Below are 16435 nucleotides of genomic sequence, written 5' to 3'. Positions count from 1 at the left end.
AGAAACTTTTTGATGATGCTGATATGATAACAAAATTATCTGACAAGCAGGTAAATTATCTTTTTGATTTCATGAATTTTTTTTTCCAAATTTGGCAATCAGACCCAAATGCAGGGTCTTAGACATTGTTAATTTTTTTGTTTTTATGAAAACTAAATTTCATTAATAAAGCTTCCCTATGGATGCCCTTTTAACATGTATCAGATTAAAACGTTTCGATTTCAATTTAAATTTTATGTCGCATTTATAAAAAGAAATTTAAGAGTGAACTTAAAAAATTGTTCTCATGCTTCCCTTTGAATTAACTATTTTTATTGGCAATGCAAAAAGGGACATTATAGTAAATATGCATGGATATTTTGAATAATTCAGGTCAAACAAATTCAAGAATTGAACCAGTATTATCCTGTGCATATAATGGTTGAAATAAAACCCTGGGTAAAGCGCATCCATGTCCGGGGCACTACAGAAGATATCTATGCAGTTACACAGGTTATTGAAGGGATCTTTCAAGATGTGAGAGATCATGTTCAAAAGGAGTTAAGGGCTGAAGTTATGGCTAGGTCAGTGCAGTGGTCTCGTCTGCAGATAAGTGGTGATGGCAGAGAGGACTTTTGCAAATATTCCCCAATGGAAAATCTTGCCATTGAGCAAGCATACAGTGACAAGAAACCTTATTACGACTTCTTGGATAGTGATGGCCCATGCAGGATAACATTTGCTAAAATGGAGAAGACCTATCCTTCATCATCTGCAGCTCCATGCCCTGTAAAGAGAGTTGATCTCACAAAACGTAATTGTTTAAAATTAGTTTCTGGTATCGCAAACATGTGATGTAACACATTGTGGAAATTCCATGGTCTTCAATTATATTATTTTCAAGGATGTTTATTTAGACAGCTTTTAATAATTAATGTCAGAAGGCATTTTGCATATGAAATATTTGAGCAAAATTTGAAGTTTTGTGATAATGCAAGTAAATAGTTGGCTTAAACATTTTCTCGCTCGTTCAAATGAAAAACCAAATGTATTTTAAATTTCTATTTGGAATTGTTTAAGTGAATTATTAAGTTTCATGATTCGAATTCTATTACAGTTGATAGTTTTGAACTTCCATCACATTGGCAACATGTGACCTATGGTCCAAACAAACTGTGTGAGATTGTAGATTTACAACCAAGTCAACGGGAATATCAAGAAACTGAGACAGAATTTCGCAAAACGGTTGGCATGGCTAAGATAAACCAGATTGTAAAGGTGCAAATAAACATTTTGTCTGCTTTTCCAAAGAATTGTTTAACTGAATGGCCTAATTCTGTATACTAGTATTTCTTACCTTGTTAAATATATTCTGTTAAATCAAAGTTACATCTGTATCTATGTTTTAATGGTGAAAGGTTATGTAAGCATCTTGAAAATGTTAAATTATTTTAAAGGGTTTGAAAAACGGACTTTATTTTAAATGTTACAAAGAGTTAAGCCTCAATCTGTGTGTAATTTCAGATTCAGCGTATCCAGAACCCCAATTTATTTCAACAGTACATAGTACGTAAGAAACACATGGAGAAGGTTAACCCACCTGGGACAGTTAACGAGCGTATGTTGTGGCATGGGACCAGTTCAGACACATTAGACAGTATAAACAGATATGGCTTCAATAGAAGCTACTGTGGCAAGAATGGTGAGTCCTTCTGAAATTATTTATCTATTCACAATGGAATATTAATTTGTTTGGTGAATGATGGTAGTAATAATGCTCTTTTGCCACAAACTGAAAAATTTATGAAGATGGCCAATGGTCCATTGAAAAATCTCCTGTGACATTAATTTTGCAGTTTGCTACAAAGAAATGGAATCTTATTTTCTTTCTTTTCAAATATTTCAAATTTTTTTCTTTTTATTACATCATTTGACTTCTCTGTTGCAGGATATATGTATCATTTGCACTGCTGAATTTAATAAGGAGAACTAAATATAACTACAGATCTGATTAAAATATAATGCATTTCATTTCATGTTTATGTTTGTGATGTTACAGCCACTGCTTATGGTAACGGTGTGTATTTTGCTGTCAATTCTGCCTACTCTGCCAGTAACACCTATTCCAAACCAGACAGTACGGGGAGCAAGTATATGTACCAATGCCTAGTTTTGACAGGAGAGTACACCATGGGAAGACATGGTCTTATTGTGCCACCACAGAAAGACCCCAATGACAAAATGATCCTTTTTGACAGTGTGGTGGACAATGGCAATACACCCACCATGTTTGTTGTATTCTCTGATACTCAGGCTTATCCTCAACATTTGATTATATTCAATTAAATGGTGGATGTTTGGACAAATTAATGAGAGCTCTTGGCTTCTATGTCAATTTCTTTTAGTGCTGATTTGATGCAAGTGGAATATTATATTCGTTTCCTGCAAAAAAACAAAAAATTTCAACACATTTTTCTGATGAATATGTGATGCTTCATTCTGACACTGATTGGCAGGGTTTTTTAATCAGTAAAAAAATTCAAAGCTTGGTTTCATATCAAATAAGATAGTGGTTTGCATTTGAGTCCAAAATTAACTGACTATTGATTATTATATTGTAAGCATACGTGTATAATACCATATCTTATATACACAAATTCAATTTTAACTGATCATATATATTGATTATTATATAATAAGCACATAATACTTTATCTTATATACATAAACTCAATTTCTGATAAAACTGTCATCACTAAATATTGGACTGATGATGTAATTGAAAGTTTTTGGCTAATATTTTCCATTTTTACGGCTCTTTGAATATTTGTCCCTAATTGCTCTCTCTCTTTCTCTCTCATGGTAAGCCATATTTAGAAGTCAGTTCACCATTGAAATACACCTGTCTTTATTATGGGTGGTTCAAAAACTAGAAACTTACATGTAGAGTTAAGCATTAGTGATTAAGGGTTAAGTGTTGAATTTTTAGGGTAATTCAGTTTTTGTTGCTATAAAAAAAGGTTTAATACTCTCTGTATGTGTTAGCTTTAACAGTGTCCTTCATTAAAATAATTCATGAGACTATGGCCAATAAATTCTGCATATAAAATAAAAATGAAAAAGATTTCCCATGCCACATGTGTTGATATATGTTACAATGAATGTTATTGCCCATAATGAGAATATTTGAGGTCAACCTGACATTTAGAGATGTGAGTTCCAGGTGACCAATAGGCCTATCATTAATTATGTGGTGTGACTTTTTGTTCTAAAATTAAAAATCTTGTAAAAATCTCTGAGAGTTATTTGGATAGCTTCTATATACATATAAGATTCTCACATTTCACGTTCCTGTAAAAACTGCATGTATTATGACCATTAAAGCAATTTTTTTTTTTTTTTGGAATGGCTACAAGCAAGGCTACTTCAAAGACGATAATGTAAGAAAAATGAAAAAATCACAAAAAAAAACTGCATAGCTTCAAGAAAGATATTCAATTAGGCCGATTTCCGAGTTCAATCTGTACCCAATCCCATAAATCATTCCTGTAAGTATGAGGATGATATGTAAAATGTTTTCTCTTTTATGATGTTTAGGCCTACAAGGGAAGTGCGTGACACAAGGGACGGCAACCCTCACGACGACGACAGAAGCAGATGGTTCTACTAGTATGTCCAGACACAACGTGTCTGTCCACGCACTTTAAGAAAAATCGTTATTCTGGCTACGGCGAGTATGTTTACATTTCGTTTGGGTGCCGGGCCATTTCTCCGTGTTTTCGACTGAAAAGTGAGCGTGCGGAGCTCGAGTCTTTTCAGTATCTGATGTAGTTGTCGCACGCCTTTCGTGGGACCTTTCTTTAAAGCCTCGGTCACAACTGGACGCACGAATTTCAGATCGTACGTCCCCTGCGATTTTTGGGTGTTGCGGAGGCCGTGGAGGTCGTAGAGGTAGAGGAAAGTCTGCCTTGCGTGTCGCAAGGGCCACATAAGATGTCCTTTCAAGCAGGGACGCTAATTGCAAGGAGCAATGGCCGTGGAAATTGTACTCATTTGTTGAGTTTGTCTTGCTTCCTGTGTACGTGGCACACACTCACCACTCACGAAGGGAATGCAACGCACTACACGGCGAAAGTAGTGCCCTTTTGCGTCAGTTTTGCTTCACACTTGCCTCACACGTTTGTGGTGACGTACTGACGTTTTGCTTCCTGTTCTCCTCTTCTTTCTTCTTCCTCCCCCCTTTTTTCTACTATGTAAGCTTCTTTTTCTTGCCTTTTGGAGGCATATTAGAAACTTAATTGAGCAAAAAATTTGTAAATTTTGAAAATTGCAGTACACGTTCCATGGTCGTCGTTCATTGTGAAGACACGAGCGTGCGTCGTGAGCACGCCTTTTATACACCAGGGGTGACGCACGTGACGCATTCCCGGTGTGCTCTCGACTTTGTTCGTTAGTTGTGAGGGTGTGCGCCTTACTCAACACGCAAAATTAAGGGCACTTGCTCCTTCAAGGATTTGCGTCTTGCCGTCAGAATGGCCTGAACGGCACATATTCTTCAGAAAACATGCCCAACTAACGATATCTTTATCCAAATACACAAATTAAAAGCTCATTTTGTAAATTTTTGGCTTTAAAAAACGTCCTATTTGCTCGGCCTGGGAGTTAATGAGCTACGTGGTCACGTGGTCCGATGACGACAATCGAGCCACTGGAGAACAGAGCGTGCTTAAGCCCCCTTTACACTGGACGGCGTCCTTTCTGCGTCCAGCAGTTCGGCCCCATTTGAGAGTTAAAAAATTATAATACTTTACGGCCGACAACTGGCCGATCATTGAGCATTCATTCTGATACAAAATCGATGCTTGTGCCTCCTTATTAAGACCACAGCGATGCCAAATTTCATGGTCGCAGAAAGGACGCAGAAAGGACGCCGTCCAGTGTAAAGGGGGTATTAGCTGTCAAACTGAGCTGCATTGTCTACCTGTAAGATGACTTCTCTGGCTTCTGATAAAAGTTAATACTCATTCAAATCTCTTACCCGAGGGATCTAAATCCTCATGAAGCTGTGTAAAACCATTCCCGTCTAGTCAATTCTTTAACGAGCATTAAATTATGGTTATCCCAAGTTGTATAAAACACTGCATTTGAATGAGTAAAGGGTACTGTGGATTATTGCATATGAGGGCCATGTTATTTGTGAAATTCAATTAATCTTATTAAACCGCTGACACTCCGTCTTGGATACTTTTCTTAAACTGAGGTAAACAATGCCCGTTACCTTTACAAGTCCTATCTTAATCATCCATCTAACTGGAACTTCCTTTACCTCTTAATTAGAGGGTTAAATGGCTGGCGATATTTATCTCAGGTAAAAATCTACCTGTGCTTTAGTTTCAAAGAGCAGCTCCCACAGACCTGGGGGTACTAGATAAAATCTGAACACCGGGTTTATTGAAACAAAGGAAGAATTTTTCCTGCACAGCTTCATAGGAATTTTAGCACGAACTTGATCCAGCTTAGACCTTCTACTTAACAGGGTGACATGGGCAATTTTCAAATACAAAATAAACAAATAATAAAACTATATTTCAGTTAGCCTCCTCTTAAATAAATATACCGTTCTGGATAAATTAGAACATTTATTAAATCGACAGAAAATTTTTGACTTAAATGATGATTTTATTATTAATGGAAATTAAGCTACTATATGGGGCACATTTGCTGAGATTACGCTGTTCTTGATGTTTTGCGTTAGTCTACATTTTGCTGTGCGTGCTTGGAATTTTTTAATTTTTTATACTCACGTATGTAAAACTGCACATTTAGTAAACATTCAAGTAATGATTTTTCCCATGCTACTTATAGCAAACAATGCTCTTTTACCTTGATCTGCTACATGTTTTTGGGTTTGACAAAGCATACAAATTTGCAAAAAGTTTTGTGTACAGACGCAGAACTTGTATTTCAAGGTATAAAATGATAAATCTTTTAAATTATTTTATACTTCAGATGAAATAACCTTCAGAAACAAATCCTCAAAGCATAAACGAATTAGGATTACGAACCATTTTAGTACATAAGTTCCTATTTTTTTCTTTAATATACCGCTCTTTTTTTCTGTTTGTTCTTCAACACGTTTTCTTCCACGGAAGTAATGCCTGGGCATACGCATGCTTCAAGTTACCCTGAAAGCAATTACTTTTATTAATGTTCGCGACGGTGTTTGAACTCAATTGTTTAAATATTGATATTAAACGTCATTTACAAATACCAATAAAATCACCCCATGAAATAAATGAGATATTTTGAAAAATATAAAAGCCCACCAAGACGATTTTGATACCTGTTATTACCCGGGTTGGGAAGTGCAGCGGTGCATAATTAACAGGTTTGTTGTAAACGAGCTTTTGGTCAACTACAATGCATTTTAAATGCATCAGCAATCAGTAAGTTTGCCAACTGATGACAGTTAATCTGAAAGACTACCAGCTCTTATATGATCTAAACCACCTGAGGTGACCATGATCTAGAGCATCGCAACTATTGTCACCGAAGTTAGTAAGTAAGTCACGGAAGACCGTCACAGACAAAGAAAGATTGTCAACGAGAGCTGCAATTTTGGTGAATCCCACGGCAACACACCGAGGCATAACGAAAATTCCTCAACTCCGTTCAACACAACTATCCTTAACTTCTCCGTCTGTATGCACCATGCAGCTCAGTTGAGTCTCATAGACCTTTATCGTGATTGTCGTCACAGTACCACGTGACCCAGATCTGTTGCTTCATTTATGCATATTGAGGTGAGGTTTACTAAAACGCTTTTTTCTACTAATTAATTGTTTTTTATAATTTTTAAATGGCGGGGATCGATTAAAACATACCTCTAATGTATAGATTGAGTGCTGAATCTTCAGAATTCGAGAAATAGATTTTTATGAGTCTATTCGATCTCCTTTCATTGCTTGCGACGTGCGTCTTGCACAGCGCTCGTCTCTCTTGCTAACTCCGTGCGAGGGGAGTAAGTTACTCTTGCGGCCTCTCCTTGCAGGCTATTCGTAGAATCTTTTGGACGTGTCCAACAACCTCCGTGCGTGCTTACGGGCTGTCTGCAAAATGGAGATTGCGTAAAGCCTAGGTCCCAACTACGTTTTGGACGCACGGTTTTTAGGTTCCTTGCGTCCGGCTAGGACGTAGCTAGATCGCAGGGAAGGAATCGGGAAGGAGTTCGTGCGTGAGGAGCACGCCCATCGTGCGACTTTTGGAGGACGCAAACAGCACGTAGAAACTTTTCGACATGATCAACAGCCGCTACGTGCGATCTAGCAACGTCCTAGCCGGACGCAAGGAACCAAAAAACCGTGCGTCCAAAATGTAGTTGGGACCTAGGCTTAACTTTTCGACATGATCAACAGCCGCTACGTGCGATCTAGCTACGTCCTGGTCGGACGCAAGGAACCTAAAAAACCGTGCGTCCAAAACGTAGTTGCACCCAAACCCAATATAGAGGTGCAAACGATGTCACAGGCATGTTCCTAAAAATATGTAGTGCACAGATTACAAACTATGTTTGATTATTTAAGGGTCCCACATAAAGAAGTTTGTATTAAAGTTTCACTTTCCTGGAACCACGAATAATAAAAAATAATTCATCATCTAACCCCAAAAAGGAACATACGTTACTGTCACAAATGCATAACGTCCAGCTGTTGAAGCGTTTTAATCACATTGAAAATTCAATCATCACGGGTTTTGTTCTTTAATTTATCTCCTACAAGTGTAACGTTGTAAAAAATTACGAAAAGCTTCTGTATAGAGCAGTTAATTGTTTTTTAGCGACTTAAGTTTGCCTGTCACTGAATATTAAAAAAACGAGGAAAATACACCCTACCGACAGTAAAATAAGCATTGAATAAATTATTTCTCCCCTCGTGCTCCAAATATTATATCTGAAATGTCAAACTATCATGGAATCACGATATATTTTTCTGTCAGCAAAAGAAAACATTGTTTTCTCTTGCACCAAGTACTTGTACAAAATGAAACATTTTGTCAATTTTCCTAGGGAACATACGTTACCTAGTATTAGCTATGACGCAGGCCCTATTAGTTACGGTTTGAATGTTTATAAAAAAACGTCCTTACGTCATATTTAATTTAACATGATCGAATCACTTCAAAATATATAAGAACACGTAATGAAAATAAAAATTAAGTGGCCTGGAACATACGTTACCGGAACATACGTTACCAGTGAAAATCTACTTGTGCCCGAAAGTGGCTCCGAAAGAAAAATTAGCTTCTGTTTGAGATGTCAGGTGGTTCTTTCTGACGTCTGCTCGAGCTAAAGATTAGATGAGGTTAGTTACAAGTGTAAATAAATCCATAAAATCCTCAGTAACGATGTAAGCGAAGTGAATGATTTTGTCGTAATAAAAAAATTAATTCAAATACAGAAATGAATGTCAAAGATGGAAATAAATGTCAAACAAGACTATGGAAGTAAAAATTAGGTGGCCTGAGCGCAGTGCCAAATACATTGATACCGAACGGAACATCATTATTTCAGAAAAATGCGAAAACAAGAGCTGAGATTAAAATATATATATATATATATATATATATATATATATATATATATATATATATATATATATATATATCGATCTCGTAAAAAAAAATGAGGGTGACGCTTATTTGGAAGCGAAAGAAAACGGGTTCAAAATGCTATGTAGGCCTTCCTTACGCCCCCTTATAAATGTCGTGAAAGACAAAAGAGGCATGCGAAGACTAAATCGCGAAAACGTAGACTTCACAAAAGGAAAGAAGAGCTCCTAGCTGCTACAGAAGTTGCCAAGGCAAGTCCACAGCAATCACCACCTGAGAGACTTGTGTGTGCGAGGTGGCCACAACGTGGAAACGATTGAGAAGAAACTGAAGGCAGTCACAATGAACAATTAAAGAACTACAATCACAGGTTAATTCCATAAGAAAGAGGGAGAATGCTATCCAGCAACGATTTAGCCACTGTAGAAGACGAAATACGGAACCACCTGAATATCCCACATGCCCCAAAATTAAGACAGAACGCATCATACAGCAGGCTATAGACCCAAGTTAACACTGTTCAGAAGCAATTATTTTTATGTCTCCTCCATCCCAGTGTACCGCAAACTTTCATAGTCTTATTTATAACAAAAAGAAGGCAACAAAGAATATCGATTTGGTCAAACAAGGCCGCTTTTATCTTATAACCCCACTACCCTAATTATTTTAGCAATAATAACAATGTAGCAAATTGTTGCCTTTATCCTTGGATAAAATAATATTATATATATACATATATGATATAATATTCAATAAGACTCGTCATCCTAAAAATATGATGACTTATAGAAATTTTTTTAGCTACAGTGGGTCAAGTTTAACGAGTTACACCAAGAAGTAAGATGAACATTTTGCATAATATAGTGGCTAAGAAGATTGCGAAGACGTAGGGGCCTACCGTTGTCTCAGATTTCTTTCCGCTGCTACTGGCATTTGCCGGAATCGTTGGTCGAGAACTCGCGAAAAGGGGATGAACTGATCGAAAAGTCGACGGATGGGAGTAGCAGGAAAAAAAGGCAAGCTGTATACATTTTTTTGAAAGAGACGACTATAAAAGAGCCCGAGAGCGCCAGTAACCAAAAAAAAAAAAAAAAAAAATCATCCATCACGTTGACACAGTAAAAACACTGTATGATCATCTAAGAAATCTCAAGGAAACTTTTACAAGAAATCATGCAGCCTATAATTTGTCTTAAATAGCGACTGATGAGGACCGTAGAGACCCTAGAACTCTTAAGTGATACTTGTTTCTTATACCCACTCAATGGAAAGACTTAAAAACGTAATTTTGTCAGCCACTTACTTTTTATAGATGGGACAAACATTATATATACATATTTTTTTAATTCCCAAAAGTGCCGAAATCCGCAAGACAATTTAGACCTTTCAGAGAGGATAGTAAGGCCACACTTTTTTAATTTTATGGATGACATCCTGCGCGCGCACCGATTTTCGTCCGTTCTCCAAAAAAAAAAAAAAAAAAATTCCCCCCCCCCCCCCCCCAACGAAGTCGGCTGTTGCAAACGTCGTTATTGAATTTGCTGGAAAATGAGCTTTCTGCGCATGCGTATTACTGTCACGTGGAAATATGGCCGCTTTGCCATCAAATTCATCTCTAGGATTACTTTCAAATTACAGGACAATTAATTATATAAAGTCATAAAGAGAACGGGGCCGTCGTTTTGGATTGTTATGCAATTGATATTGGGCTTGGAGATATCCACTTTTTTACAATTATGTGAAAGGCTGGCGGCAGCCAACAATTATCACCCGGAAAATTTCAGTGACATTCTGTCCAAAGCAGCACATACCAGGTTTTTTGTAGCGAATAAAGGGTCGACAGGGCGTCGAGGTATTCGGTGGGCTGTAGGTCGGTCAGGCCACCCGACAGTTTGGCTGCTTCGTGTGAGTCGAAGTAGACCAAATGGCATCGACTGAAATGACCTTTTATAGATTTGGTAGTATGAAGCATATCTTTCAAGTTTGCATCATTTTGTAACATTTCTGTGTAGTGTTCATAATGCTTTAATATTCTGAGAGTACAAATAAAGACATGCTGTTTGATTGATATTTGTTTTATTGATTGTTATACCAACAAAATGCATGAAATAACCCTAAATAGATTGGGTAATATGCAGCATGTCTATCAGGCCCGTAGCAAGCAATTTCAAAAGGGGGGGGGGATCTTTTTTTGAAAAAGTGGGCCATTTTCCATAAAAGCTTAATGTATCTAGATATAATTTTACCTAGAGTGGACCTTTTCCCAGCAAAAGGGGTGGTTCTTTCGAACCCCCTGGCTACGGGCCCGTCTATTCATGACTTTTTAACCTTTATACGAAGTATTCACAATGCTTTAATATTTAGAGAGCATGGATAAAGACATATTGTTAGTTTGATATGTGTTTCTGTGGTAAATTTGTGTTTCCAGCTGTGTACTGACGGCATTCCTTCACTTAAGCAGCATTTTTTTTTTTTTGGACTGTTTTTTTTTTTTCGCCCTCTCGCACCGATTTTGGGGTCCCCAGAGGATGTCATCCATAAAAATAAAAAAGTGTGGCCTAAAGCTCATTTTGAACGAATTATCTGATGTATTTGAAAACCTATACAGGTAGGTGTGTTGAAAAAGGCTTCGTTTAAAGAGGTGGTAGGTTAGATGTTTCTGGGATCTGTATTTAACTCTCATCTGATCATTCGGGATTCTACGAGATATGCGTGCGCCTGCGTGGTACTCAATTCTGCGTTCGCTTGTCTTCGTGCTCACACGTGCACTCGATTATTCATCGATTTTTTATAATCTACGTGGTTTTTTAAAGACTGGTCATACTCTTTTGTGAGAGATTGCTTGACAGACAATCTTTTGTACTATTTGACGCTGGTTTTTTAGCATGTCGTCGGCTCAGACCGGACTGCAAAGCGACTTAGTTGGCGCTATTATTGCTCAGGCTGAGGCAAGCCAGAGTGGCGCAGAGCGGGCTTCAGCAAAGGATGCTGGCTCAGAAAAATCGACTACCACAACCAAATCTAGTGGTAATAGGGGTAAAAGACTAAGAACCCCGAGCTCTGCTTATAGCAAAAGAGCAAAGCTGACAAAGGACGTCAGCTTCACGGACGGTGCAGGCTCCCATGGAAAAAACCTAAATTCCAAGGATGCGATTCCTTCGGAAACCTCCGTACACGAGGCAGATTCGGAGTCACGTGACGACCCGAACAACAAATCTAACAAGTCGGCTACACATGATGGCAGCGCCCATGGTCCTAGAAGTAGCCGGAGCTCACGCTCGCATGGAAACTACTCCAAGTCATTCAGTGACCATTCAGTGAGCTCTCGTGAGGTACAAAAAGATATGAACGACATGAAGGAGCAATTGTGTAATATTCAACAGATGCTAGCGTCTCTTACTCCTGTCGTATCGGAACTTAAACGTGCGTACGATGCTAGTATAAATAGCGACCAGGATGGTGAGCCCCCAGAGAAGAGACAGAGGCTTATTTTGTCAGATGATGAGGAATCCCTGTGTGAGGAATCTTACTTTCGTTCTACTCCTGCCAATGATGATAGTAATGCTGACAGTGATAGCAGTGACAGTCCTGCTAAGGAAAAACCCTCAGAAACTCAGGTCAGTCAGCCTCAGGGCTTACAATGTTTGAAAAACATTTTGGCTGCAGTGACTAATGATGAAGTTAGAGGCCCGAAAGTTCATGATGATGTTGCTAAAATCATGAACACTGTTTTGTACAAGGGTATGCCTAAGGAAGTTCTGGAGGATATGGTGAAACTTTATCACCCACCTGAGAACTGTACCTACATGACTCAGATCAAATGTAACCAGAGACTGTGGGGAACACTGAGACCTTTAACCAAATATAATGACAAGATAATGCAAAACTGGCAAACCAACATATTCCATGGACTTACACCCTTCCTGGAGATAGCTGATGTTTGTTCTAAACACCTTGAAGGAGAAGGAGATGTGCCTTCTCCTGAAACATTGCTAGCAAAGATGACAGACGGATTCAGCATCCTTGCTGCAGTTGTACATGACATTTCTATGTTTCGCAGAGAACTCGCCAAACCAGACATTAATGAGAAATACAAAGCTTTGGCTTCCCCACAGAATCCTGTCACCAAGGAGCTGTTTGGTGACAATTTGGATGCAAATATGAAGGATATTGAAGAAGGCCTAAAAATCTCTAACAAGGTTCAGAAGAAAATAGCACGCCCTAGACCCACAAATATCTTCTCCAAACCCAGGGGATTTCCTACAAGGGCAACAGCTCGCTATGACAACAAAAAAGCTGGTTCTTTTTTAGGAGGGAAGAACCAGAGAAGTCAACAGAACAACAGGAAAAACTGGACAGGGAAAAAGTTCCAGAAGAAAGAGTATTAGGAAATACTCATGTAAGTCAACCTTTTGTTGCTGGTAATATAAAACAGTCTCTTCTTGAATGGCAGAAGTTGACTTCAGATCCAGTGATACTCTCTTATGTTGTAGGGGTCAAGTTAGACTTTACAGAACAACCTGTACAAGATTTTGAGCCTAACAGCTTAAACTTTAGTTCAGCAGAACAGCTTATTGTGGATTCAGAAATTAAAAAATTGCTTGACAAAGGTGTCATCATATCCTCTAATGAGGAACCAGGACAGTTTGTTTCTCCCATTTTTCTCAGGCCAAAAAAGGATGGCACCCATAGGATGATTCTTAACTTGAGAAAATTGAACTCTTGTATAAAATACCATCATTTTAAAATGGACACGGTGCAAACTTGTCTAAATCTTATGACTCCAAATTGTTACTTAGCTTCACTGGATCTGAAGCATGCTTACTACTCTGTCCCTGTAGCTCCAGAATTTCAGAAATACCTTAAATTTAGATGGAAAGGCAGTCTTTTTTCATATGTTGCACTTCCAAATGGACTGGCCTCTGCACCCAGAATCTGGACTAAGCTTCTTAAACCAGTTTTGGCACAATTAAGGTCAAAAGCATACATTTCCAGCATTTACTTGGATGACCTTTATTTACAAGGTGAAACTAAGGAAGCTTGTGAGGAGAATGTTAGAGAAACTGTGCAATTACTATCGAAATTGGGTTTTGTTATTCATGAACAAAAGTCCACACTAGTTCCTGTTCAAATTATGGACCACTTGGGCTTTACCTTGAACTCTAGGTCAATGACAGTTATGCTCACTTCAGAGAGAAGGGCTAACATTGTTTCAAAATTAATGGACAGAATGAAAAAGCCTAAATGCACAATTAGGCAAGGTGCACAGTTGATAGGTTCCCTAGTTTCAGCTTTACCTGGGGTACAATATGGGGAACTACACTACAGGTCCTTGGAAATGGATAAAATTCTAGCCCTTAAGAAAAACAGGGGTAATTTTGATGCACATATGATTTTTAGTAACAAGGCAATCACAGACATAGTATGGTGGATAGATAACATCAACTTGGCAAAAAATCTAAGACGTCCCAATCCTGACTGTATTATTCAGACAGATGCATCAAAAATGGGATGGGGTGCAGTGTTACAAGAGTCCACAACAGGGGGTAGATGGCAGAAATGTGAAATGACTAAACATATCAATTTTTTGGAACTTAGGGCGGCCCAGCTTGGGTTACGGTCTTTTCAAAAGGACATTTGTGGAAAACATGTACAGTTACAGATGGATAATACTACTGCTGTTGCATACATAAGAAATATGGGAGGCACCCATTCTAGTGAATGTAATGAGATCACCCTTTCTATCTGGAAGTGGGCAATTAAACACAACATTTGGCTCTCAGCAACTCACATCCCAGGTGTCCTTAATGTTGTGGCAGACAAACATGGCAGATATTTTAATGATAGGACAGAATGGTCTTTATCCCCCTCTATTTTTGAGCATTTAGCTGCATTCCTTGGGAGACCTTCTGTTGACCTGTTTGCCTCCAGGTTGAATCATAAGACAGAACTTTATTATGCCTGGAAACCAGACCCCCATGCACTTGCAATAGATGCTTTTCAGCAGTCTTGGTCTGTAAACTTAAACTATGCATTTCCTCCTTTCAGTATGCTGAATCAGGTCCTTCAGAAGCTGCAGACAGACCAGGCCGACATCTTGCTGATAGCTCCACTGTGGGCCACACAGCCATGGTTCCCAGTCCTCCTTCAGATGCTCTACAGAGAACCAGTGCTGTTGCCGCCAACACACAAAATCCTGAGCCTTCCGCACAAAAAAGGGGAGGTGCACCCACTGTCAGACAAGATGAGGCTGATGGCATGTTTGTTATCGGGAAAAGCTTACAAGAAAAGGGTATTTCAGGCAAAACTCAAGACATTATTATGCAATCTTGGCGGACTGGCACACGAAAACAGTACAACACCTACATCAAAAAATGGATTAATTACTGCACTAAACTCAATTATGATCCCTTTCAGCCAAGTGTGCCACAAATATTAGGATTTCTCACTGAACTGTTTGAAGCTGGTCTTAATTACAGTGCCATTTGCACTGCAAGATCTGCTTTATCAGCTTTTGTGCAACTGAAAGATTCCTCAACACTTGGATCTAACCAGCTCATCAAGCGTTTCATCAAAGGTGTATTTCACAGCAGACCTTCTTTTCCCAGATACCAAACCACATGGGATACAAATATTGTATTAGCATACCTAGAGAAATTATCACCAGTTTCAGAACTTTCAGACAAAGATCTAACACTCAAACTAGTTATGCTGGTGGCACTGATATCAGGACAAAGATGTCAATCAATTCATCTCATGAACCTTAAAACAGTGTTAAAAACTGACACAGGAGTGGCTTTTTTAATTGATGCATTAGTTAAACAGTCTAGGCCAACAAAAGATCAGCCAATCATAAACTTACCTAGTTTCCCAGAGAACAGCAGACTCTGTGTGTTGAATGTGTTACATGAATATTTAATTAGAACTAGCAAATATAGAAGTAGTGGTGTTTCACAACTTTTTCTTAGTTACAACAGACCTTTTAATCCTGTAAAAAAGGATACGATTGCTAGATGGATAAAGACAGTCATGTTAAAGGCTGGAGTGGATACAAGTGTGTTTAAAGCACATAGCACACGTGCAGCTTCTACTAGTAAAGCTTTTGCTGCCAATATTCCACTCAGTACCATTTTACGTACAGCTGGTTGGAGTAACAACAATACCTTTTCTAGGTTTTATAACAAACCAACAGTATCACAGAATACTAGTTTTGCTTTTTCAGTGCTTGAAAAACTGTGATTATGATTCATGAGAATATTGTTTGAGTTGCATTAAAAAAAAAAAAAAAACTTGTTTCAACAGTTCTTTGTTCGTGTTCACGACAGCTTTGAAATCTCGTAGAATCCCGAATGATCAGATGAGAGTTAAATTTAAAGATTAAACGAGACTTACCTGTAAGTTGAAGTTTGATTGGAATTTAACTCTCATCTGGATCATTTGAGGGATTATACGCCCACCCTTATTTTCAGTTAACACCCACCCTTCTTCCTTTGTTGCCGTGAACACTCAACTTTAAAGATTGAGTACCACGCAGGCGCACGCATATCTCGTATAATCCCTCAAATGATCCAGATGAGAGTTAAATTCCAATCAAACTTCAACTTACAGGTAAGTCTCGTTTAATCTTTAAATTTCTTTACATGCAAATGATTAAGACATTTGATACGCGGATCGTGTTTGTGTAATAGGTTATCACTTTTGATGTCTGAGTTACTTTTAAACACCTCAATAAATTCTACGAAAAAAAAGCGAAAAAATATCTTATCAATATTTATTAAACTCGTTTCCCGTATCTTTTCTATGGCTGTGGAACATACGTTACATTACGGCATGCGTAGATTGCCAGGCG

General features: G+C 38.2%; 2 protein-coding genes and 1 long non-coding RNA gene across 6 annotated transcripts in view; 2 read left to right on the top strand and 1 right to left on the bottom strand.

Moving 5' to 3' along the window:
* Window positions 1-3271, top strand: part of LOC106168772 (protein mono-ADP-ribosyltransferase PARP14) — a 51870-nt gene extending 48599 nt beyond the window's left edge. For all 4 annotated transcript variants that reach the window (XM_087002550.1, XM_087002552.1, XM_087002551.1 and 1 more), the window contains 5 exons: window positions 1-50; window positions 373-793; window positions 1097-1257; window positions 1504-1681; window positions 2039-3271. The exon at window positions 1-50 is cut by the window's left edge and continues 201 nt beyond it. In XM_087002550.1, the coding sequence (XP_086858676.1) occupies window positions 1-50; window positions 373-793; window positions 1097-1257; window positions 1504-1681; window positions 2039-2325 (1097 nt within the window). In that variant the 3' untranslated portion in view covers window positions 2326-3271. The remainder of the gene's footprint in view (window positions 51-372; window positions 794-1096; window positions 1258-1503; window positions 1682-2038) is intronic.
* Window positions 3272-5637: 2366 nt separating this feature from the next.
* LOC147764088 (uncharacterized) lies at window positions 5638-7059 on the bottom strand. The gene is made up of 2 exons (XR_015332241.1): window positions 6864-7059; window positions 5638-6164 (listed from the first exon to the last, which is right to left on the bottom strand). It is a non-coding gene; the product is annotated as an uncharacterized LOC147764088 (long non-coding RNA).
* A 4199-nt stretch (window positions 7060-11258) lies between these two features.
* LOC147764087 (uncharacterized) lies at window positions 11259-16209 on the top strand. The gene is made up of 2 exons (XM_087000872.1): window positions 11259-12985; window positions 14635-16209. Exon 1 carries the CDS (start codon window positions 11472-11474, stop codon window positions 12972-12974), a length of 1503 nt encoding a protein of 500 aa, XP_086856998.1. The 5' UTR covers window positions 11259-11471; the 3' UTR covers window positions 12975-12985; window positions 14635-16209.
* The last annotated feature ends 226 nt before the right edge of the window (window positions 16210-16435 follow it).

The sequence above is a fragment of the Lingula anatina genome, chromosome 1 (genome assembly GCF_051362555.1).
Source record: "Lingula anatina isolate TDL-2025a chromosome 1, LinAna3.0, whole genome shotgun sequence".
NCBI classification, from domain to species: domain Eukaryota; kingdom Metazoa; phylum Brachiopoda; class Lingulata; order Lingulida; family Lingulidae; genus Lingula; species Lingula anatina.
The sequence above is the reverse complement of the archived record's forward strand: the minus strand, read 5'-3'. Positions and strand labels throughout refer to the sequence as shown.

What these genes read in the sequence shown, in the direction of transcription:
- LOC147764087 (XM_087000872.1), top strand. Translation starts at nt 11,472, where the DNA reads ATGTCGTCGGCTCAGACCGGACTGCAAAGCGACTTAGTTGGCGCTATT.